Source organism: Hemitrygon akajei, chromosome 3 (assembly GCF_048418815.1).
Source record: "Hemitrygon akajei chromosome 3, sHemAka1.3, whole genome shotgun sequence".
NCBI classification, from domain to species: Eukaryota; Metazoa; Chordata; class Chondrichthyes; order Myliobatiformes; family Dasyatidae; genus Hemitrygon; species Hemitrygon akajei.
The window spans coordinates 42,887,006-42,913,422 of record NC_133126.1 but is presented as its reverse complement, the minus strand read 5'-3'; the positions used below and the strand labels follow the sequence as shown (position 1 = coordinate 42,913,422).

The 26,417-nt window shown below is 43.9% G+C and overlaps 1 protein-coding gene across 11 annotated transcripts in view; it reads left to right on the top strand.

Annotated features, from left to right (window-relative positions):
* eml1 (EMAP like 1) overlaps positions 1-26,417 on the top strand; it is a 223,163-nt gene that overhangs the window by 191,694 nt on the left and 5,052 nt on the right. For all 11 annotated transcript variants that reach the window (XM_073039693.1, XM_073039691.1, XM_073039692.1 and 8 more), the window contains 6 exons: positions 2,822-2,953; positions 3,420-3,487; positions 9,280-9,368; positions 12,023-12,120; positions 12,516-12,603; positions 16,873-16,968. In XM_073039693.1, the coding sequence (XP_072895794.1) occupies positions 2,822-2,953; positions 3,420-3,487; positions 9,280-9,368; positions 12,023-12,120; positions 12,516-12,603; positions 16,873-16,968 (571 nt within the window). The remainder of the gene's footprint in view (positions 1-2,821; positions 2,954-3,419; positions 3,488-9,279; positions 9,369-12,022; positions 12,121-12,515; positions 12,604-16,872; positions 16,969-26,417) is intronic.

The window sequence follows — 26,417 nt, the reverse complement described above, 5'->3', positions numbered from 1 at the left end:
TTTTTTGTGTATTTACTCTCTATTTAGAAAATAGTCAACCCTTTCATTTCTTCTGCCAGAGTCTTCCACCTGCCATGTCTTTGGCCGTTCTCCTAATCTGTCTGTCATTCTGTAGCTTCTCCACTTCCTCAAAACTACCTGTCCCTCCACCTAACTTCAAATTGTCTGCAAACTTTGCAACAAAGCCATCAATTCCATCATCCAAATCATTAACTCTAAAGAATTGGTCCCAACACAGACCCCTGTGGATCACCACTACTCACCGGTAGCCAACCAGGAAAGGCTCCCTTTATTCCCACTCTTTGCTTCCTGCCAATCAGCCACTGCTGTTTTTAATTTAAAAAAAAGATCATTATTGTTATTGAGGGGAATAGCCACGGGGTACTCTGCACTCTCAGGATGAGGCTTTTCATTCCAGGACGAAGGAGATGTCTTCCTTTTTTAAACAAAGGGGCTTCCCTTCTTCCACCATCAACTCTGCTCTCAAATGCATCTCTCCCATTTCCCGCACATCTGCCCTCACCCCATCCGCCCGCCACCCCACTTGGGATAGGGTTCCCCTTGTCCTCACCTACCACCCCACCAGCCTCCAGGTCCAACATATAATTAACCGTAACTTCTGCCACCTCCAACGGGATCCCACTACCAAGCACATCTTCCCCCCCCCCCTTTCTGCTTTCCGCAGGGATCGCTCCCTACGCGACTCCCTTGTCCACTCGTCCCCCCCCATCCCTTCCCACTGATCTCCCTCCTGGCACTTATCCTTGTAAACGGAACAAGTGCTACACCTGCCCTTACACTTCCTCCCTCACCACCATTCAGGGCCCCAGACAGTCCTTCCAGGTGAGGCGACACTTTACCTGTGAGTCAGCTGGTGTGGTATACTGCGTCCGGTGCTCCCGGTGTGGCCTTTTATATATTGGTGAGACCCGACGTGGACTGGGAGACTGTTTCGCTGAACACCTATGCTCTGTCCGCCAGAGAAAGCAGGATCTCCCAGTGGCCACACATTTTAATTCCACGTCTCATTCCCATTCCGATATGTCTATCCATGGCCTCCTCTACTGTCAAAATGAATCCAAACTCAGGTTGGAGGAACAACACCTTATATACCGGCTGGGTAGCCTCCAACCTGATGGCATGAACATTGACTTCTCTAACTTCCGTTAATGCCCCTCCTCCCCTTCTTACCCCATCCCTGACATATTTAGTTGTTTGTTTTTTTCTCTCTCTCTGCCCATCACTCTGCCTGTTCTCCATCTCCCTCTGGTGCTCCCCCCCCTTTCTTTCTCCCTAGGCCTCCCGTCCCATGATCCTTTCCCTTCTCCAGCTCTATCACTTTCGCCAATCACCTTTCCAGCTCTTAGCTTCATCCCACCCCCTCTGGTCTTCTTCTATCATTTTGCATTTCCCCCTTCCTCCATTATTTTCAAATCTCTTACTATCTTTCCTTTCGATTAGTCCTGACGAAGGGTCTTGGCCCGAAATGTCGACAGTGCTTCTCCTGTTACGGATTCAAGCAACAATAAATATATCAGTTAGGCAGGGGTTTTTATAACAAATAACATGTTTATTAAACACTGAAAACAAACCCCCCAAAAGTAAACAAATCACTAACGTAACCGGAAATCAGCTGCTGTGCGGCAGCTTAAACAATTCTTAAAGCAATGAAGCTTAAACAGTTCTTAAAGCGATGTTGCAAAACCAGTTCTTCAAAGTAGTATTGCAAAAGTTCAAAATGCTTACAGTCCATTTAAGGAGAGACTTTTTAAGACGATTTATATTCTCTTTCACGTTGTTGTTGCAGTTCCCAGTCAAACTACTTCTCCCACGAAGAATTTTACGAAGATGAAGTGAAACGGCTTAAAGGCACTGACCTTTCCTTTACAAAACTGTTTCCAATCCTTTCTGCTATTCACAGGGATTAACATGGGGACAGGCAACGAATTCCTTTGGAATGAGGATCAAACAAGGTCGAACCCGTTTCACTGTCGAAATCGATTCTCCTCGATCTTTTAACTCCCGAACTCTGATCTTCACTCTCCACTGATTCTCAACTAGCAGTATTATAAAGAAACTGCTGGCAATGACCTTTTAAACTTTAGGCATTAAATAAAACTCCATCTTTCAACTAAACTGCGTCATAACATTAAATCACGCAGTGGCATGAAATCAACGTGGCAAATCCAGCCACGAACTGCCCCTCCTCACAGGGAGGGGTCCTCCTTTTATACCCTGTACAAAAAACCTGTCACATGACCTCTACTGGCAGGAAAATGACATCACTCCACCATCACAAGACCATTACCTCAAGTCCAGTATAGCTTCAACCCCTGTCACGTGACAAGTACACTACTGTCACGTGTCACGGGTACGTAACAGTCCTTATAGATGCTGCCTGGCCTGCTGTGTTCCACCAGCATTTTGTGTGTGTTGTTTGAATTTCCAGTGTCTGCAGATTTCCTCGTGTGTACTCTGCACTGGTTGCCTATTCCCTATCCCTCTCCTGACAGTCCGTCAGGCACCTGCCTTCTGCAACTTGGGGGTAACTACCTTCCAGCAGCTCCTATCTATCACTTCCTTGTTCTTCCATAGGAGCCAAAGGCCCTCATGCTGCAAGTCCAGTTCCTTAACATGGTCTATAAGGACCTGGAACTTGATGCACTTCATGCAGATCTAGTTATCAGGGAGACTGGAGTTTTCCCAGAGTTGCCAAATCTCACACAAAGAACATGCTGCTAACACTGGACCCATTCTCAAACCACTAGCTGTGTACTAATAGACAAAGAAGTTGCTTTAAGCTGCTTTGTTTCTTCTGCAGGGTCACACAGATGAACTGTGGGGTCTAGCCGTCCACCCAAGCAAGGAACAATTCCTAACATGTGGGCATGACAAACATATCACTCTCTGGGACGCTGTCACCCACCAACCTATCTGGAGCAAGATCATAGAGGTATCAAACTATCAACATCTCACTCTACATTATTTTCCTAATCAGAACATTTAATTGCATTCATAATGTTAATTAGGCTGGAAAGATCAATATTTAATTAAAGACAATTGGAGATTGTTGGAAATGTTCATGGATGGAGAAAGTCTGAATCTTAATCCCAACAGAATGACAAGAAAGATTACAGACCAGAATTTTCAAATTCTATTTATTTATTTGAGATGCTCTTAACAATAGAAATGTTGCTGGTCTTGGTGCAGCAAGGTTAAAATATGGTTATAGCATAGTTTAATTATCAGAACACTGTAATTTAAAGGAAATGTTTGCTTTACAAAAAATACTCCACCTACATAATTACTATATACTGAATGTTTTAAACAATTGAGATTTCAAGCCCACCATCTCATGGGGTTCAATTAGTCTATTACTAATAGTCTGTGCTTCTGAATTTGTTTCATCCAAACTTTAGGACCCAGCTCAATCTGCTGGTTTTCATCCATCAGGATGTGTTGTTGCTATAGGAACCCAAACTGGAAGGTAAGAATGAATGAGGGTTTTTCTCTATCAGAATGGGCAATGCCAGTTGTCTTGTTTCAATGCAAATTATTAATTTAAATTTACTACAAAATAAAAAAATAAAGTTAAATTAGTGTGGAACAGATTGTAACTCTAAAATTCATCTTAACAGTGCAATGTTTTATAAACTTGGCAATGGGATTTTAATCTAAACCCCAACAGCTGATTAAAAATGACCAACAATTCCAAAGCTATGAGAAATTGTAGGATATACACCATGTTTAGCTGGATAGTGTTTGAGTGATAGTGATTGGAATGCAATAAACAATTGATATAGTTCACTTTTTTTCATGAGAAAACATGGCTTGAAACTGACCTGAGCCTTTCTGTAGAAGGAGCCCTTGCCTAGAGGGTAAAAGCTATTGCTGTATTAGTTAAAATGCCTGTTCCTATCTGGGCCATTGTCAGCAATGAAGATTCAAGTTCATTCTTCCAGGAAGTCTTCCAGTTTTAAGGTAGACTTTTCTTCTGTGAGTGGCCTCAGCACCAATCTCCCCCATCCCAAGTTTCCATATCCAATGGCACTATTTCCCATTGACTTACAGGTATTAGATGTCACAAATCTACCTCTTATAATTAAAAAAGTGTCCCTTTTCATCCAAGCAGTGCAGAGAAAGTACAGAGGCAAGGCTATATTTCTTGCATAACATTAGGCCTACCCCATTTTAATGCATAGTTAGCTGCATAAGGCCCAAAATTCCTAATTCTAACCCACAAGGTAGGATGCACATTGTGTGCCGCAGAACAACCTGCTTAGCTTGGTCAAAATGAGCTTTACTAGATGTAATTTTGTGTTTAAACAAGTCTTAGACTATGTTTGCAAATTCTGATTTTAAAATACTATCACTTGTTCAATTATTTATCATTTGTGTCAGAAAATAGCTGATTAAGCAAGAGTTGGTGTTAATCTGAGAGCTGTGTAACAAGAGTGAACCCTACTGGTGAGCTACGGAATTGCTGACACAAGTGAAATGAGTGAATGGGCTCGATCTTACTGGCAGTAACTCGCTGCCTCCAATCACAACCACTCCATGTCTTCCCCTTACCTAGTTTGAATTTGGAAGGTTTTCCTTGCTGGCCCTAAATTCAGAGGTATTGCCCAATCAAGAGCAGGTCACCTCATTACAGGAATGATGTGGATACTATAGAGAGAGTGCAGAGGAGATTTACAAGGACATTGCCTGGATTGGGGAGCAGGCCTTATGAGAATAGGTTGAGTGAACTCGGCCTTTTCTCCTTGGAGCGACGGAGGATGAGGTGTATAAGATGATGAGAGGCATTGATCGTGTGGATAGCCAGGAGCTTTTCCCCGGGGCTGAAATGGCTAACAGGAGCGGGTACAGTTTTACGTGCTTGGAAGTAGGTATAAGCGGGGTGTCAGAGGTAAATTTTTCACACAGAGATTGATGGGTGATTCTGGCAGAGGTGGATACAATAACATCTTGTATGAGCCTCTTAGCTACATGGAGCTTAGAAAAATAGAGGGCTGTGCAGTAAGGACATTCTAGGGAGTTTCTAGAATAGGTTACATGGTCGGCACAACATTGTGGGCCGAAGGCCCTGTAATGTGCTGTAGATTTCTATGTTCAATGTTCTTGGGCCTCATGCTACACCCCTGAATCACCCTGGCCCCTGACAGGGTTTTGCCAGCTGTCAAGGAGCTCAAAGTTATTAAATACACTAGTATATTCTTGAGTTTCGAATAAATGAAAAATCTTTAAAATGATGTGAATGTTTTGAAAATTAAATTTATATATTTCAGACAAATTAAATTAGATAACACTAAAAAATTAACAGTTAATTAAAATTAACAAAAAATGAAACAATGAACTAAAATGGCATTTTCCCTACAATTTTCTCTGTGGCCCTACAACTCCCTTTGAAATCAATATGGTTGTGATCCTCTGGTTAGTCTTGTCCTGTCCTGGTTCAGCACCCAGAAGTCAGTTCCACACTGCAAATGCGAGAGAATCTCAGCAAGTTTGAACCCTGCTACTGAACTTAATGGAAACCAGGAATGGAATGCTTTGATATTGCTCCCTCTATTGTGGAGGCAATTCAGAACATCAATGCTTGATCAAGCATACACCAGCACCCTGCTTCTGTTTAATCTGAGTCTGTATTTTAACCAAACACCATTCTTCACATTCGTGTAATGTATAATCCCAGAGCGGCAGTTTCCACAAATGGGAATGTGACTGATTTTAATGCTAAACTTCAACTGTGAGGTATGACCCATTTTAACTGGATCTAGACAGGTGAAACTGGGCAGGCTGCACCTGAACTTGAGAGATCAATGTCAAGCAGGTTTGCTTGAGCTTTTGGAGAAGGTTTAAACTCAATTGGCAGCAGTTGGGAAGCAGAGAGTTCGGCCAGATGATGGAGCAGTTAGTGTAAAGGTAGATGCAATGTTTAGAAAGACTGTGAGGAAGGATAGGCAGCAGATAGGACATGAATGCAGTCAGCTGGATGAGTTGAAATGTGTTTAATTGTGAGAACTATTAAGAACATGGTTGACGTATTTAGAGCATGGCTCGGAATGTGGAACTTCATGGTTGTGGCCATTACGGACAATCGGCTGTGACAAATGCAAGATGTTCCCGGTTTAGATGCTTCAAAAGGAATAGGGAGAGAATTAAAAGAGGAGGGTGTGGGGGAGGTGGCATTGCTAATCAGCGATAATATCGTAGCTGAAGAAAGGGAGGACGTTATGAAGGGATACTCTGCTGAGTCAGTGTGGGTGAAAAATCAGAAACAGGAAGGGAGCAATTATTCTACTGCCCCCCCCCCCCCCCCCCAGTATTAATAGGGACACTTAGGAAGAGATAGGTAGGCAGATTTTGGAAAGGTACAAAAATAACAGGGTTGTTGTCTTGAGTAAGTCCAACTTCACTGATATTGATTGGCACCTCCTTAGTGCAGAAGGTTTAGATGGGGCAGAAATTATTCGGTGTGACCAGGAAGGATTCTTGACATAGTATGTGGACAGGCCGACTAGAAAAGAAGCATTATGATGATATTTGGTAGATACTTGGGATCATAACTTAAGAAAAGATGTTCTCGGAGAAACGCAAGGCAGAAATATGGAGGTTGTTTAGGGAGCACTTGCATGTGGTTCTGGATGGTTTGGTCCCATTGAGGAAGGGAAAGGATGGTATGGTTAAGGAACGATGGCTGATGAGAGAATTGGAACATTTAGTAAAGAGGGAGAATGAAGTGTTGGGAAGCAAAAATCAGACAGGGCTTTTGAGCATTGTAAAATAGCCAAAAAGGAGCTTAAGAAGGGACTTAGGAGATCTGAAGGGGCCAGAAGAAGGCCTTGGTGAATTAGATTGCCCAAAAACCCCATACCATTCTACACATATGTGAGGAACAAGAAGATGACTAGAATGAGGGTAGAACCGATGTGAGATAAAGGACGTAACATGGGTGGAGTTGGAGGAGGTAGGAGAGGTCCTTAATGAATATTTTGCTTCAGTATTCACCAGGGAGAGGGACTTCCACAAACATGAGATCATCATAGAACAGGCTATTATGCTGGAGCATGTAAAGGTTAAGAAAGGTGCAGTGTTAAAGCTGCTGAAAAACATTAGGATGGGTAATTGCACAGGGATGGATGGGATATACCCAGGTTACGGTGGGAAGTGAGGAACGAAACTGATGATATCTTTGCATCCTCCATGGCCACAGAAATAGTAACAGAGGATCGAGGGTGTGAGATGTTCCATTGTTCAAGAAAGGTAATAGGGGAAATTCTGGGAATTATAGCCCTGCAAGTCCTATGTTAGTAGTGGGAAAGTCAATAAGAATTCTTAGGGACAGGATTTACCAGCATTTGGAGAAGCAGAGTCTGGGACAGTCAGCATGGCTTTGTGCGGGGCAGGTCATGCCTCACAAACATGATTGAATTTTTCAAGGAGGTAACAAAACAAATTGATGAAGGGTAGAGCTGTGGATGTGGTGTATATGGAGTCAAGTAAGGTGTTTGCCAAGATACCCTATGGTAGGCTCATCCAGGATGTCATGAGGCATTGGATCCATGGAAATTTGGCTTTGTGAATTCACAATTGGCTCGCCCACAGAAGACTGGGTGGTAGTGGATGAAGCATATTTTGCCTGGAGTTCAGTGTTTCACAGGGATCTGTTCTGGGATGCCTAATCTTTTTAATTTTTATAAATGACTTGGATGAGGAGGGTGAAGGGTAGGTTTTCAGATGGCACCAAGTTTAATGGAGTTGTGGATGATGTCATTAGTTAAAATAGTATGTAGACAAGAATGGAGAAATGGCAGATGGAGTTTAATCTGGAAGAGTGTAAAGTGATACACTTTGAAAGATTGAACTTGAAGGTGGAGTTCAAGGTTAATGGCAGGATTCTCAGCAATGTGGAGGTCTGAAGGATCTCGGGGTCTAATTTCATAGATCCTTCAAAGTTGCTACATAAGATGATAGGATGGTTAAGAAGGCTTATGGTGTGTTGAGGAATTGAGTTCAAGACCCACGAGCTTATGTTGCAACACTATAAAACTCTGGTTAGACCACATTTGGAATATTGTGTTCCATTCTAGTTGCTTCATTATTGGAAGGATCTGGAAGTTTTGGAGATGATGCAGAGGAAATTTACCAAGATGCTGCATGAATTAGAGAGCATATCTTATGAGGAAAGGTTAAGCAAACTAGGGCTTTTCTCTTTGGAGTGAAGGAGGATGAGTCAATTTGATAAAGGTGTATAAGATTATGAGAGGCATAGATACTACATAGAGTGGACAGGGTGACAATGGCCAATACTGGAGAATATCTATTTAAGATGAGTGACAAAAAGTTTAGCAGTGATGTCAGAGGAAGGGTTTTTTTTCACAGAGAGCAGTAGATGCCTAGAGCATCCTGCTGCGGGTGGTGGTAAAGGCTCGTAAGAGATATGTATGAGACTCAGACAGGCACATGGATGTAAGCAGAATGGAGAGTGACGAGTTGTGTAGGAGGGATACAGTAGATTGAGCAATGGGTAGGCTTATATAGGTTGTCACTGTGTCATGGGCATAAGGGCCCATACTATGCTGTATTGTTCTATGTTCTAAATCAAAAGGGGATCAATACCAGTAAGATAATCTAACACTGGTTCCACTTATATTGAAATAATCTAACTGAAGTGTAACATAACAAAGCCACTGTTTCATTATTATGGTCAATTATACAATTAACCTCTAGTGGCAACTAACCAACACACAACCGGATTTCGCATGTGACTCTTTGATAACTGGAATGCTTCCATCATCACCGGGATATCCCCAAACAGATTTCAATGATATTCTAGCAACCAACAGTGGCTCCAGTGGAAACTGGAAGGCACTCCAGTTAATGGTGCACTTTGAAAGCATGGAAAACTTAACTATTCTGATGAAGGCCATTCAGTTCATCTTGTCTGTGCCTGTCTGCAGCCTGCAGGAGTGAGTGTCCAAGCCCTGACTGTGTGTGGTGAGGTTTCCATTGCCATGCTACTTTCAGGAAGTGAGCTCCAGATTCTTCCCACTTGCTGTGAAAATAATACAGTTCTACTCACACCACCCACCCCCACCGGATCCTTCTACCAGACCACTTACATCTATGGCTGTTAGTTGTTAATCCTTCTGCTAAAGGAAAGAGATTCTTCCAGTTTATTCTGTTTAGGCCCCTCTCAGCCCCTCTGTTCTGGTGTTTGAGATGCTTGTTTGGAAAACATTTAGAACTGAGCAGTGAATTTTGTTTCGTTAACAGGTGGTTAGTCCTGGATACAGAGTCAAAAGATTTGGTGACAGTTCACACTGATGGGAATGAGCAGCTCTCAGTCATGCGTTATTCACCAGGTACCCAGCTCTTTCGAAGTTCTGCTGATAAATTATGCCTAGAATTCTATTTCAGAGTCTTGCAAAGGAAGAAAGCATTTCTACGCCATTGTTTCCCCTGATTAATATGAATTTTCACAGCTTCAGGCCTGCAGCTGTCCAATGCCAAGTTGTAAATCTCAAAGTATAACTGACGGCTTTGAGCTGGAAATGAGCATTCAAAGCAGCAGAGATCAAGTCTCTTGTTGCCAACATCAGGAGTGGGGGGAAGGGAGAACTAAAACTTTCATTTCAAAAGGAAACATTTCTGGACAATAATGGCAGAGAGAAGAGTGGGGCCCATTGGATAGCTGTATGAATCTCTGATTCAAAGTTATAACTATCTGTGTCTTTCTTTTCACTTGCTGAAATCTTGGCAAGGAAGTGCATCTCATCTTTAATTAATGTATATTTTCCATTTGACTTCTTCACTTTCCTATAAACGTTTTCCCGTCTATTTCTTTATTGATTCTTCATATCATGATACCTTAATGACTGAGCATGCCACACTGCCAAACTGTCTATAGCTGCATGGAGTTGTACAACTAATCAGAATCAGGTTTATCATCACCAGCGTTTGTTGTGAAATTTGTTAATTTAGCAGTAGTAGAACAAAGCAATACATGATAACATAAGGAAAAAAAGTAGTAAGGTAATGTTCAAACACGAGGAAATCTGCAGATACTGGAAATTCAAACAACACACACAAAATGCTGGTGGAACACAGCAGGCCAGGCAGCATCTATAGGAGAAGCACTGTCAACGTTTCGGGCCGAGACCCTTCGTCAGGACCAACTGAAAGGAGAGATAGTAAGAGATTTGAAAGTAGTGGGGGGAGGGGGAAATGCGAAATGATAGGAGAAGACCAGAAGGGGTGGGATGAAGCTAAGAGCTGGAAAGGTGATTGACGAAAGTGATACAGAGCTGGAGAAGGGAAAGGATCATGGGACGGGAGGCCTCAGGAGAAAGAAAGTGGGGGGGGGGGGGGGGAGGGTGGAGCACCAGAGGGAGATGGAGAACAGGCAGGGTGAATGGCAGAGAGAGAGAAAAAAAACAAACAACTAAATAAGTCAGGGATGGGGTAAGAAGGGGAGGCGGGGCATTAACGGAAGTTAGAGAAGTCAATGTTCATGCCATCAGGTTGGAGGCTACCCAGCCGGTATATAAGGTGTTGTTCCTCCAACCTGAGTGTGGATTCATCTTGACAGTAGAGGAGGCCATGGATAGACATATCAGAATGGGAATGGGACGTGGAATTAAAGTGTGTGGCCACTGGGAGATCCTGCTTTCTCTGGCAGACCGAGCGTAGGTGTTCAGCGAAATGGTCTCCCAGTCTGCGTCGGGTCTCACCAATATATAAAAGGCCACACCGGGAGCACCAGTAAGGTAATGTTCATGGGTTCAATGTCCATTTAGGAATCAGATGGCAGAGAGGAAAAAGCTGTTCCTGAATTGCTGAGAGTGTGCCTTCCTGACGGTAACAGTGAGAAGAGGGCATGTACTGGGTAGTCAGGATCCTTAATGATGGACACCACCTTCCTAAGGCACCACTTCTTGAAGATGTCATGGATACTATGGAGGCTAGTACCCATGATAGAGCTGACTAATTTTACAACTTTATGCAGCTTCTTTCGGTCCTGTGCAATAGCCCCACCCCCCATACCAGACAGTGATGCAGCCTGTCAGAATGCTCTCCATGATCCATCTATAGAAGTTTGAGTGTCTTAGATGACAAACCAAATCTCCTCAAACTACTAATGAAGTTGCTTTCTTTATAGCTGCATCAATATGTTGGGACCAGGTTAGATCCTCAGAGATCTTAATGCCCAGGAACTTGAACTTAATGGCTATGGGTAACATATTCAACAGGATACGAACATACTTTGTGGGATAAACTACACCAGGCAGAGCTGAGAAATCAGAATATTCGGATTTCCAAGATGCTTTCCTTAACACTTGTTTTTGTAACACTTAAGCTTTTGATACACTATCTACTGACACGGCTGCATTGCGTGAATCTCTTATCCATGACTTGTACTTTAAAAATGTTATCACAGCATCTCAGATCCTCCAAAATACATGGCATTTTATATCCATGAGTGTCACAATATTTGGCTTAGGTCGTGGTACGTGTGGTTAGAATTGTTAATAAATGTTCTATTTTGCGGCGTGTAACTCAGAGACAGCAATAGAGCAGAAAATATCCTGACAGATAGCATCTGCCTAAAACTACAAGTGGAATTATACAAGTCATATTTAAATAAGAATATATATCTAGCCATACTTTTACAAATTATCAAAAACATTTTATTTTCAAATCAGAAATGCAGCTAAGCTTACAATAAGTTTACCTCAGAGTCAGACAAAATTATGGTCATACTGCTTTCAAAGTTGTATCACTAACCATTTTTGAGCTCAATTTCAGTAAGCAATGAACTCTTACAAATAAAAGTTGATTTTTGGTGTAATATTATTTAACTCTTCTGACTGGTATATCTTTAGTTTGTATAATGTCCTAGCTGTAGCATGATAATTTATTTGTGTATTTTGAGAAGATTGTTATATTTTTAATAATCACATTTTACTTCAATTAAATTCAGTAATTTATTTTACTTTGTGATTTGTTTTGTTTTTAGAAGGAAATTTTTTAGCTATTGGCTCGCATGATAATTATATCTACATCTACACACTGAGTGAAAATGGCAGAAAATACAGTCGAGTTGGTAAATGCTCAGTAAGTTGAATTTAATCTAAATTAGGTTTAATGCTTATATATCCTTGCTAAACTTTTGGACTTTTTAACTATGAAAGTGGTATAAGTAGAATGATGTTGAATTAGCCTTGGTTATAAAATGTTAGCAAATATCAGAAACTAACAGGCAGTGGCTGTAAGTTAAAATTGGACTAAATTTCTCAGCAGCCTAATTAACTTGGTGAATAAAGAGGAAAGGACATTGATGACCAACCTGAACTTTTCATCTAAAAACCAGGTGCAACAATGTTTTTAGATCAATGTGTAACTTTCCTTTGCATACAATTTTCAGAAACAGCTCCAAAGGGACAGTTATGTATAACCGTAACCATTTTCACTATATAATCCAGATAGATATTATTTCTTCCCTCTCCTAGGGTCACTCCAGTTTTATCACACACCTTGACTGGTCGATTGATTCTCAGTACTTAATCTCTAATTCTGGTGATTATGAGATCCTATACTGTAAGTATTACATTTGTTAGATTCTAAATAAATATTAGTTTAATTTGCAGTTTGTTTCAAAGAACAATTTGTGCCTTTCAAACTAAATAATGTGTATTGACTCCCTGTCCTGTTCTGAAATTCTGATCCTTACAGCAAATCCCCTCTATCATTGTAAACTTCTACTGTCTTGCTCTTTGCAAGGGCAGCATTATGTTGTGTTGTGCCATCATTGATGCTTTAAACCACTTGAGCCTTGAGCCCTGCATTCCTTTCTCAATGTCTATCTCTCATTCTCTATCCCTTTAAGCCTACCAGATATCTCTTTATGTCACCCAGATTTTGTTTGATAACACTCCTTTGAAACACCTTTCTATGTTTGAATATATTAAAGTTATGATACAAATACTTTGTTGTTGAATGGTCTGTTTTAGACTCTTAGTTAATCATTTCTGTCACATATTGGGGTGGCATGGTAGTATAATGGTGCAATTCACAATGCTTTACCGTGCATGGGGGTTCAATTCCCATCACTGCCTGTAAGGAGTTTGTACGTTCTCCCTGTGACCATGTTGGTTTCATCCCACAGTCCAAGGAGATACTGGTTGGTAAGTTAATTGGTCATTGTATATTGTCCCATTAAACCAAGGGCTTTCTAGGCAGCATGGCTTAAAGGCCAGAAGGGCCTATATCTGAATAATAATAATATTAATAATATTCATGTGATATTTCCATGAGAGAGGATTTCTTTGATGACAAGATCAGTGTCTTTATGGCTGTTCATGTCCAGCATTAGTAATTAGCTTTTATAGATAGTTAAAGACATGCATGTGGTTACATGGGCTGTCTTCTGTCTCTCCTGATCTCATATCATCAGGCTAATGCTTTTAGACTTCTTTAAAGGATAAACAATACAAAGAAACTAAATGATAGATGCTGAAGCTGTGCCAATGTTAATTCTTAAAATTTCCCATAATATCAAGGTAGAATTTGACTGGAAGTAGACTTGCAAGAACAAATGATTTAGTTTTTACATGTCAGAGTGAGCAGGGGATCACTACAAGTTTAATTGTGAAACTCATCTGCGTGTTTCTTCAATCTAAAAGTCTAATGTAGCAGAGGTGACAATCATCCATGAGCGACTAGTTAATGGTAGGAAATAACTACTGTGCAGAATGATCAGGACTACTTGTCACCAGAATCTCCAGGATCCATCCAGCACTTGACTGCATAGTACCCAAGCCAAAGTCCCAGTGTCTGAAATAATTTCCTAATTAATGAACTCACATAGGCCTGAAAAGAATTCATCTCAAACTATAGACCTGTTAGCCTGAAATCAGTGGTGAGAAGTTGTTGGAAATGATTGTTAGGGATGAAATTACAGAGTGCCTGGAGGCACATGACAAGATAGGCCAAAGCCAGCATGGTTTCCTGAAAGGAGAATCCTGCCTGACAAACCTACTGCAATTTTTTGAGGAAATTGCAAGCAGGGAGACAAAGGAGATGCAGTAGACGTGGTGTACTTGGATTTTCAGAAGGCCTTTGATAAGGTGCCACACATGAGGCTGCTTAGTAAGATAAGAGCCCATGGAATTACAGGGAAGTTACTAGTATGGGTGGAGCATTGGCTGATCGGCAGAGAATGGGAATAAAGGGATCCTATTCTGGCTGGCTTCCAGTTACCCTTGGAGTTCCACAGGGGTTGGTGTTGGGACCACTGCTTTTTACGATGTATGTCAATGATTTGGACTATGGGATTAATGGATTTTTGGCTAAATTTGCCAATGATACAAAGATAGGTGGAGGAGAGGGTAGTGTTGAGGAAATAGAAAGCCTGCAGAGAGACTTAGATAGTTTAGGGGAATGGGCAAAGAAGTGGCAAATGAAATACAATGAAAGTGTATGGTCGTGCACTTTGGTGGAAGGAATAAACAGGCAGACTATTATTTAGATGGGGAGAGAATTCAAAATGCAAAGATGCAAAGGGACTTGGGAGTCCTTGTGCAGGATTCCCTAAAGGTTAACCTCCAGGTTGAATCGGTGGTGCAGAAGGTGAATGTAATGTTGGCATTCATTTCCAGAGGTATAGAATATAAGAGCAGGGATGTGATGCTGAGGCTGTATAAGACACTCGTGAGACCACACTTGGAGTATTGTGTGCAGTTTTGGGCTCCTTATTTTAGAAAGGATATACTGACATTGGAGAGGGTTCAGGAAAGACTCACAAGAATAATTCCAGGAATGAAAGGGTTACCATATGTGGAAGATCCAAGATGGCGGCGCGACGTAGCTTGCAGCGGTCACTCCGGAGCTGATTATCTGTTATTTGTGAAGTGGAGTGCCATGCGCAATCATAATCGATTGAAAACAGATGTGGGAGCACGGAGGAACATCATGAAATCTCCAGGAAGACCTTCTTCGTTGCTGCTGCTGCTGTGAGGTCCGGGACTCTGCTGAGAACAGGCTCCAGTCCTCGGGGTCGCGTTGCCGATGGCCATTGGTGGGGCTGTCTTAATACGCTCGGCAGAGGATGGTGCTCGGAGAAGCTGTGCCGGAGGGGATGGTAGTCGGCTCAAAAGTTCAACAGACTCGGAGTCCGCTGCGGTCAGGTTGCTTTTGGTGTGTACTGTGTCTGCGAGGCTGGGTTCGACAGAGCTCTCATTGTGTGCTGCGTCTGCGAGGCTGAGTCGGGCGGCGCCATGGAAGTCCATAGCGGGGGTACTCCCTTCTGCCGCCAGCGTGGGATGGCAAGCCTGTTGGGACCCTGGGGACTTGTGGAAACTGTGGTGATTTCTTTTGAACTTATAGTCCTTTAACATCTTTGGACTATTTTTACTGTGCCCATGGTCTGTTTTTTTTTATCAATTATGCTATTGTTTGCACTGTTGTAACTATATGTTGTAACTATGTGGTTTTGTGCAGGTCTTGTAGCTTTAGTTTTTGGTCTTGTTTGTCTGGTGGATTTGGAGTTCCTTTCCGGGGAATGCGCTAAGACGGTAGCGCGATATTAATACGCAGCAACCTCTCCGGACTCTGGATCAGAGATTGCCAAACGTTATGTGGATTTTCTGGTGTAGTCTGTTTTGTCATATGCTTTTGTGATATCATTCTGGAGGAACGTTGTCTCATTTTTTAACTGCATTGCATTTGTGGTTTCTCAATGACAATAAACTGAATCTGAATCTGATATCACATCCCCCATTCATCCAGCCCCATCTCCCCCTTCACCCTCAAACCTCCCCTCTAACCCACTCTAACCACCCCTCCTCTGTCTCCTTCTTTCACTCTCTGCCTGCTCTCAGCCCCTCTATCACCCCCTCTGCCTCCTTGCCCCCTACCTCGTCTCCCTCCCTCTCACTCCTCCTTCATTCTCCCTCTCTCCTAGTCTTTCCTCCAGATTGTACAGTCACTGGCACTGAATGTTGCTATCACATACCCTAGATATCCAACCAGTTTAGAGACAGAGGGAGCCAAGCCAGGGTATTTAACACCATTGCCATAATACACTCACAGTTAATCAGATAGAGCCAAAGAATATTTCAAAAATGTAAATGTGATGTTTGCAATATTTTAGTGACTTGCTCCGTTTCTTCACAGAAAATCCCCAAGACAACTTCACTGTGACAATGCTCTAAACTTTATACAAATCCTTCTTTATTATTAAAGTCCATGAATGCATATTAATAAGTTATGGAATGTACAAAAATCCTTTGATACCACAAGAAAGTAGCTCCTTACACAACAGATAGTATTACCAGTAAGATGTAACCAAGTTTCTTCACTCAACTCAAAGATTATATGCAACTGCAGTAAAGCTACAAAATAAAGTGGGAAGTTTAATTAGAACATCTCCTAATGGTATCTAAAGAAAATGTCATGGTTAAGCAAACCTCTTAATGTGTGATTTTCCAAAGCATTCTTATAATATTTTCAATTGAACATGTAACTTGGAAACCTTTCAGAATATATTAGCCAGGGTTTTGAGATCGGTGTTAAAGAAATAGTTCTCATCATTTGTCAATATTATCATTTATCAAACCTGCTGGATTTTTGTGGGGTTCTAATCCTGGATGGCATTTTCAAATAGAATTATTTGTTTAAAAGGTATTTTGTAAAACAAAGGATACCAACCAGTTGTGATGCCCCCGACCTGTAAGCATGGCTGGCATCTTGATCTTGTAATTTCTTGGCTCAAAGTGAATGCATGAAGTCTGTGGCATAGATGGTAAGTGATAAAATTCATTTCAATTCTCATTCCTTTGTGCCAAATTCTCTGCTCTTCGTCATCAGGGATGCCTTCAGCCTGCAAGCAAGTGGTGAGTGTTGAAAATGTCAGGGACATTGAATGGGCCACTTACACCTGCACATTAGGATTTCATGTGTTTGGTAAGCATCGTTCCTACCATTTTATGTGAGAACCTTGAATTTTAATGACCTGTATTATTGAATGGAATAATCCTTTCTTTTAGATATTTATGATGCACGCTGGTGCTCTGGAAGTGCAGGATCACTGAGATGCTGGGAGTTCAGGATGTGTTATGATTGGGAATCTTATAAGCTCTTAGTATCAGTTTGTATTCCCAAATTGATATTCTGAGTTATGATACCATCTTGAAAATGTTTAGACTCATTCCATTTGAGGGATGATATATTTGTAGTCTATCAGATGATTTGGAAGGCCAAAAACTGATAGATTATGTCTCTCCAAGGAAGGAGAGAGCCATCACATACTGCTGCACCATAAGTTCCGAAGTTGCACTCACTTTGGGTTTCTTTGTTATGCCCACTGTACCAAATTCCCATGGGACAGTGAAGCAGTTGGTAAATTGCCTTATTATTGTTACAAAAGTGAGGTACATTGAGAAACTTTGTTTTTGCATGCCATCCATACAGATCATTTCATTGCATCAATGCATTGAGGTAGTACAAGTTCAAGGTTAGTTGTCATTCAACCATAATGAATACCCATGAATATGGCCAAATGAAACAGCGTTACTCTGGGGCCACGGTAACAACAGTCATACAGAGCACAAGGCCCGTTGTTTCCAGGCACATATAAGTCAGCAGTAAAACACAGGAACACAACAAATGTGTAGTCCAAGTCCCTGAGTCCATGAATGTTGTAGTAGTCTGCAGTCAAACACAATACAGCTTGTCTTCTGCCGAGTGAACACTGGGGGGGCAGCAGTCAGCATGGGCACTGCACCACTCTACCTCTGGCACTCCAGTGGAGTGCCCAACTCTGATGCCTCCCTCTGGGTGGCTGCAAATAGGCAACACCATGGTTTGAGGCCTAGTCCTTGCCACAACCCCGTCAGCTGCCCACGCTGTTCACCAATAAATTAATGAATTGGACTTGCAGCATTCTTCACAACCAATGTCTAACAAGATCTTGCGATCACAAGAAAAGCAACTAGGATGATCACTTGCCGTTAGACTGCACGCTTCCACGTACCGTCGCCTCTCCGCCACAGGCAGCATCACAGTCCGCACCAAGTCGACCTGCTTCAGTTTCTCCACCAATGAACAACTTGCTGATGGGGTAAATCTTTCAGTACCTTAAGTTCTTAATATCCAGCAAGGTCTTGTGATTGTTAAAGATACGTTTAAAGAAAGACAATAGCACCTTTGGTTGACCCCCTAGAAGCAGCTGCATTCAAGTGCACTGCCATCTTATGGGAAGAGTGTGAAAAATAAAAATGTAACAGAGGAAGTGTAGTGCAGGCAGACAATAAGATGTAAGGATATGAAGGCAGATTGTGACTTGTTTCAATATTCAGGAAAAAGACATGCATAACTGAATGTCAAAAATCACAGTTACTTGAGGTACATATTGGGGGTACCAAGGCTCAGCGAGAGAAAGCACAAATGTAGTAAGAGAACTGGGATCCTTGCTAGGATAAAAGCCAGGCCTTTGAAGCCCCCACTTCCAAGTGCCTTTCTTACAAGCACCGGGTGTACGATATAACCAACGAGAACTTCTGAATATCAATACCAAGTGTATTAAGAGCTCTCAGCTCACTCTCACAGAACACATACTGTCAGAGATCACCATAACATCGGGGCGAGCCTCGACACTACCCCCAGTAGGGAGCACAACAAGAGGATGCAGAAGTTTGGTAAGCGAGCCAGGATTCGTGCTAGTCTAAAAGCTACACCAATCAAGCCCCCAACTTCTGAGAGTCTTCCTCGCAAACAACTGATCAATCGCTAATAAATTGGATGAAACCAGACTGTGACTTAGCCCACAAAGGAATTTACTCAACTGCTACGTAATGATCTTCACTGAAACCTGGCCGGATCATAACATACCCGATGCAGCTACTGAGTTTGCGAGCCAGGCTGACAACCAAGGTTTCAGTAAGCAATTAGGCAGTGGCTTATGCATTCATGCTAACAATGGCTGGTGTACGAACTCTGTCATCATTGATAGTCACTGCTGTCCCAGCCTGGAATATTTCATGCTGAAGTGCAGGCCTTTCTTCCTGCTGAAAGAACTCACAGTTGTTAACATCATAGCAGTCTACATTCCACCACAGGCCAACACTAAGTTAGCATTCGCACAACTGCATTATTAATAAGCAACTGTCTGCCTACCCTGACGACGCCTTCATTGTAGTCGGTGAGTTCAACCAAGTCAACCTTAAGACAGTATTCCCTAAATTTTACTGGAATGTGGAATGCCTCACAAAGGGCAAAAATACACTGGACCAGGTTAACACCAATATTGTGGACACATACAGGGCTTATCTATGTCCTCACATGGGACTGTCTGATCACCTGTCTTTATTTCTAATTCCAGCCTACAGACCAGAGATAAGGAAGTCAGTGACAGCATGGTCTGAGGAGCTGTCTCACAGCTTCAGGACTGCTTCGAGCGTGCACATTGGAACCCGGAATTGACTTGGAGGAATACACCATCGCGGTCATGCACTATATCAAATACTGTGTAGACAATGTCCCCAGCAATAAGAACATTCGTGTATTCCCGAATCAGAAGACATGGATGAACAAGATCCAGAATCTGCTCAGGGCTTAGGGTGCTACTGACAAATTTAAAGACGCTGCAGCATACAGCGAAGCTAGGTCAAACCTTAAAAGAGGCATTAAAACCGCCAAGTACAGATGCAAATAACAGAGTCACACTTCAGTAACACCACCACCACTTGACGCATGTTGGAAGGAATTAGGTCTATCACTGACTATAAAGGAAAAATCTCCTGCCCTACAAACAGTGACACCACACTAACTGAGGAGCTAAATAACTTCTTTGCTTGGTCTGAGAGGGACAACAGTGAAGAGTGGTGAAGGCCTTGTATCCTGAGGAGGATACGGTGCTGAGACTGAGCACATGAGGTGAGACATACTCTCCACTGTATCAACACACGATGAGCAGCAGGACCAGATGGTGGGTTCTCAGAGACTGCACTGGTCAGCTGGCAGAGGATTCTGCTGAAATCTATATCTTCTCTCTGTCCTTTGCTGTGGTCCCTGCATGCCTCAAAACATCGACCATCGTACCATTCCCAAAGCCAGTCAGTGGTGGTAGAAAGCCTCAGCAACTACAGACGGGTTACTCTCACCCCCATAGCTGCCAAATGCCTGGAGAGGCTCGTTATGTTCCACGTAGAGTGCCATCACTGCTACACGGGACCAGCACCACTTTGCCCATCAGCCCAGGATGCCATCTCCATCGCTCTCCATATCATACCGGAACACCTGCAAAACAGGGACATCTGTGCCTAATCTACTAAGTTTTGCCTTCAACACCATACTGCCCAACAAGTTGACCATTAAACTACACAGTCTGGGATTCAATACATCAATTTGCAACTGGGTTCTGGACTTTCTACCAATCGCACCCAGACAGTCAGACTAGGCAAGTACACACCAACCTCCCTGGCCCGGAACACCAATGCACCGCACGGATGTGTACTGAGCCCACTCCGTTACACTCCTTTCACCCATGACTGTGCCCCGCCACATCACCAACTCCACCATCAAATTTGCAGATGCCGCCGCTGCAGTAAATGGATTAATTACAAATAACATACAGAGAAGAGGTGCAGAAATTGTCTGAATGGTGCAATAACCATAACCTTTCATTCAACATCAAAAAAATGATTGTTTTCAGTAAATCAGAAGGTATGAACGAACTCCACTGGTCACAAGTGGTGAAGCAGTGGAGACGGTCTCCAGCCTGAAGTTCTTGGGAGGAGCTCTCTTGGACCACCAACACTTGGTCTATAATAGGGTATAGTACACAATATAGTACGCTAGCTGCAACAAGATTGACCAAAAAGCACTTCAGCAAGTGATCAGCACTCCACAGAATATCACTGGGACACAACAACCAGATATGGAGACCATCTACAACTCACGATGTTTGTGGCGGGGTCGCAACATTGTGATGGACTCATCCCACCCCAGAAATCACCTGGTCGATCTCTTCCAGTTTTTTGCCCGGGCTGTTGTGCAGCTGAACAATGCCGCATTTTAGAGTTGTTTGTTATTTAATTTAAATAACTCAGACATTATTTAAAATCTCGTCATTGTGTTTTTAGTAATTGAATTGCCAATTTGCTGCTTTGCACTGAATAAAGCAGCACTGAAATCTCATTTTCCTCACCAATGACAACAAAACTAGATCTAAGTAATTAGTAGTTGTTAAATTGCTGGATTAGAACAGAATTTGAACAAAGATAGGTGAAGAATTAAATTCAAATATTGAAATATGTTTGGGGTAGAAAGCTGCTCTGGCGTATAGCTTATTCCAGACCTACCACTGTGGTTGGCTATTCTCAGAAATGGCCAAGCAAGTCAAAGAACAGTTCAGGATAACATTAAACATTGGCTTTGCCATTGACAAGATTGGGCCAATAATAGCTCTTTAATCTCTACAAAGATATTGTAACCACCATTTAAAAGTGAGACGGAGCATGGTGTTGCTGCAGGTGTTAAATTATCATATTGGTAAACCAGGGGACAGGGCTAATAATCCCATGAGTTCAGATTCAAAACTCATTGCGGCCACTGTGGAATTTAAATTCAGATAATAATCTGGAATTTGGGGAAATTTAAACCAGTCCTAGTAATAATGTCCAAAAAGAAACCTACCTAATTGTTGTAAAAACCCATCAGATATCCTGATGTCCTGATGAAGGGCTTTGGCGTGAAATGTCGACTGTTTACTCTTTTCCACAGATGCTGCCTGGCCTGCTGAGTTCCTCCAGCAATTTGTGTGTATTACTTTAATTTTTACCATCTGCAGGTTTTCTTTTGTTTGTGATCAGATACTCTAATGTCTTTCAGGGAGACCTGTTTGGTCTGTCCAATGTGTGACTTTACCTGCATGATTGATTCCCAAGTCCCTCTGAAATGGCCTGCAGGCCACTCAGTTGTATCACTAATGCTGTGTTAACAGGAGAAAATGGGAAAAAAATGCTAGAAGGTTTGAAGTATTCAAGGAACTGACTTGGCAACACCTTCTCAGGGACATTTGGGGATGGACAATAAATGTTAGCCTTGCTTTTGATACCCAGATGCTGAAATTGAATAATTAACAAAATCTTCTGTTCAATTTTACGTTTATTTTTCCTTACCATTGTTTGAGTAATATTAGGTAAGGCAGAATACAAGGTTCTTGTACTGTACTCCCAATGGAATTACTGTACATCTTATTTTAATGTAATGTGTGGGACCATAGCTTTGCCCACAAACTGAATTACAAAATATAATCCAAAACGCAAAGAAGAAATCCAAAAGCCCATGGGACAGGGGAGTGAAACTCGAACATCAGGTATATATGAATAAAAACTACAAAGTTTGAAGAAGAATTCAAAAGTAGAATTTATTTTATTTAGAAAGTAGAGTATAAAAATCTTGGCATTATTCAGAGTTTTTAAGCTGCGTTTCATCTTTGGAATATTTTATTTAACACTTTACCTCTTTGATTCTGTATTTCTGGAAAGTGATAGCCTTTCACCTGATTTCCAATTTGGAAAACAGCTTTTCACTGGCTGCGTAGAACTGTCCATGCTCCATGCCTTCCCTGGTAATGCTTCCCAACTCACCATCGATGACTGCATTGGTGCTGCTTCATGCACCCATGCTGAGCTCATCAATTTCATCAACTTTGCCTCCATCTTCCACCCTGCCCTTAAATTCACTTGGTTCATTTCTGAAATCCCTCTTCCCTTTCTTGATTTCTCTGTCTCCATCTCTGGAGACAAGCTATCTACTGACGTCTTTTATAAACCTACTCTTTCCCATGACTATCTTCACTATACTTCTTCCTACACTGTCGCCTGTAAAAATGCTATTCTCTTTTCTCAGTTCCTTTATCTCTACTACATCTTCCCCTCCAGGACATCAGGGATGTCCTCTTTCTTCAAAGAATGGGGTTTCCCTTTCTCGACCATTGATGTTGCTCTTAGCCACATCTCCATTTCCCAGACATCCACACTGACTAAACCTTTCCAGCTGCCTTAACAGGGATAGAGTTCCTCTTGTCCTCTCCTAGCACCCCATGAGCCTCCACATTCAACACATCATTGTCTGTAAGTCCTGCCATCTTCAACGGGATCCTATCTCCAAACATACCTTTATTTACCCTCACTCCTACTCTCTGCTTTTGCAGGGATTGCTCTCTCCATGATTCCCTTGCTCATTTGTCCCTGCCCACGAATCTCCTTCCTGGCACGTTTCCCTGCAAGCGACAGGAATGCTACACCTGCCCACTTACCTCCTCCCTTACCTCCTCCCTTACTTCCTCCCTTACCTCCTCCCTTACCTCCTCCCTTACCTCCTCCCTTACCTCCTCCCTTACCTCCTCCCTTACCCCCTCCCTTACCTCCTCCCTTACCTCCTCCCTTACCCCCTCCCTTACCTCCTCCCTTACCTCCTCCCTTACCTCCTCCCTTACCCCCTCCCTTACCTCCTCCCTTACCTCCTCCCTTACCTCCTCCCTTACCTCCTCCCTTACCTCCTCCCTTACTTCCTCCCTTACCTCCTCCCTTACCTCCTCCCTTACCTCCTCCCTTACTTCCTCCCTTACCTCCTCCCTTACTTCCTCCCTTACCTCCTCCCTTACCTCCTCCCTTACTTCCTCCCTTACCTCCTCCCTTACTTCCTCCCTTACCTCCTCCCTTACCTCCTCCCTTACCTCCTCCCTTACTTCCTCCCTTACCTCCTCCCTTACTTCCTCCCTTACCTCCTCCCTTACCTCCTCCCTTACTTCCTCCCTTACCTCCTCCCTTACCTCCTCCCTTACCTCCTCCCTTACTTCCTCCCTTACCTCCTCCCTTACTTCCTCCCTTACCTCCTCCCTTACCTCCTCCCTTACCTCCTCCCTTACCTCCTCCCTTACCTCCTCCCTTACTTCCTCCCTTACCTCCTCCCTTACCTCCTCCCTTACTTCCTCCCTTACCTCCTCCCTTACTTCCTCCCTTACCTCCTCCCTTACCTCCTCCCTTACTTCCTCCCTTACCCCCTCCCTTACCTCCTCCCTTACCTCCTCCCTTACTTCCTCCCTTACCCCCTCCCTTACCTCCTCCCTTACCTCCTCCCTTACCCCCTCCCTTACTTCCTCCCTTACCTCCTCCCTTACCTCCTCCCTTACCTCCTCCCTTACCTCCTCCCTTACCTCCTCCCTTACTTCCTCCCTTACCTCCTCCCTTACTTCCTCCCTTACCTCCTCCCTTACCTCCTCCCTTACCTCCTCCCTTACCTCCTCCCTTACTTCCTCCCTTACTTCCTCCCTTACCTCCTCCCTTACCTCCTCCCTTACTTCCTCCCTTACCCCCTCCCTTACCTCCTCCCTTACCTCCTCCCTTACCCCCTCCCTTACCTCCTCCCTTACCCCCTCCCTTACATCCTCCCTTACCTCCTCCCTTACCTCCTCCCTTACATCCTCCCTTACCTGCTCCCTTACCTCCTCCCTTACTTCCTCCCTTACCCCCTCCCTTACCTCCTCCCTTACCTCCTCCCTTACTTCCTCCCTTACCCCCTCCCTTACCTCCTCCCTTACCTCCTCCCTTACCTCCTCCCTTACTTCCTCCCTTACCCCCTCCCTTACTTCCTCCCTTACCCCCTCCCTTACTTCCTCCCTTACCTCCTCCCTTACCTCCTCCCTTACCTCCTCCCTTACTTCCTCCCTTACCTCCTCCCTTACCTCCTCCCTTACCCCCTCCCTTACTTCCTCCCTTACCTCCTCCCTTACCTCCTCCCTTACCTGCTCCCTTACCTCCTCCCTTACCTCCTCCCTTACCTCCTCCCTTACTTCCTCCCTTACTTCCTCCCTTACTTCCTCCCTTACCTCCTCCCTTACTTCCTCCCTTACCTCCTCCCTTACTTCCTCCCTTACCTCCTCCCTTACTTCCTCCCTTACCTCCTCCCTTACCTGCTCCCTTACCTCCTCCCTTACCTCCTCCCTTACCTCCTCCCTTACTTCCTCCCTTACCCCCTCCCTTACTTCCTCCCTTACCCCCTCCCTTACTTCCTCCCTTACCTCCTCCCTTACCTCCTCCCTTACCTCCTCCCTTACCTCCTCCCTTACCTCCTCCCTTACCTCCTCCCTTACCCCCTCCCTTACTTCCTCCCTTACCTCCTCCCTTACCTCCTCCCTTACCTGCTCCCTTACCTCCTCCCTTACCTCCTCCCTTACCTCCTCCCTTACTTCCTCCCTTACCTCCTCCCTTACCTCCTCCCTTACCTCCTCCCTTACCTCCTCCCTTACTTCCTCCCTTACCCCCTCCCTTACTTCCTCCCTTACTTCCTCCCTTACCTCCTCCCTTACCTCCTCCCTTACTTCCTCCCTTACTTCCTCCCTTACCTCCTCCCTTACTTCCTCCCTTACCTCCTCCCTTACCTCCTCCCTTACCTCCTCCCTTACCTCCTCCCTTACTTCCTCCCTTACCTCCTCCCTTACCTCCTCCCTTACTTCCTCCCTTACCTCCTCCCTTACTTCCTCCCTTACCTCCTCCCTTACCTCCTCCCTTACCTCCTCCCTTACCTCCTCCCTTACCTCCTCCCTTACTTCCTCCCTTACTTCCTCCCTTACCTCCTCCCTTACTTCCTCCCTTACTTCCTCCCTTACCTCCTCCCTTACCTCCTCCCTTACCTCCTCCCTTACCTCCTCCCTTACCTCCTCCCTTACTTCCTCCCTTACCTCCTCCCTTACCTCCTCCCTTACCCCCTCCCTTACTTCCTCCCTTACCTCCTCCCTTACCTCCTCCCTTACCTGCTCCCTTACCTCCTCCCTTACCTCCTCCCTTACCTCCTCCCTTACTTCCTCCCTTACTTCCTCCCTTACCCCCTCCCTTACTTCCTCCCTTACCTCCTCCCTTACTTCCTCCCTTACCTCCTCCCTTACCTCCTCCCTTACCTCCTCCCTTACCTCCTCCCTTACTTCCTCCCTTACCCCCTCCCTTACTTCCTCCCTTACCCCCTCCCTTACTTCCTCCCTTACCTCCTCCCTTACCTCCTCCCTTACCTCCTCCCTTACTTCCTCCCTTACCTCCTCCCTTACCTCCTCCCTTACCCCCTCCCTTACTTCCTCCCTTACCTCCTCCCTTACCTCCTCCCTTACCTCCTCCCTTACCTCCTCCCTTACCTCCTCCCTTACCCCCTCCCTTACATCCTCCCTTACCTCCTCCCTTACCTCCTCCCTTACATCCTCCCTTACCTGCTCCCTTACCTCCTCCCTTACCTCCTCCCTTACCCCCTCCCTTACTTCCTCCCTTACCTCCTCCCTTACTTCCTCCCTTACCTCCTCCCTTACCTCCTCCCTTACCTCCTCCCTTACCTCCTCCCTTACTTCCTCCCTTACCCCCTCC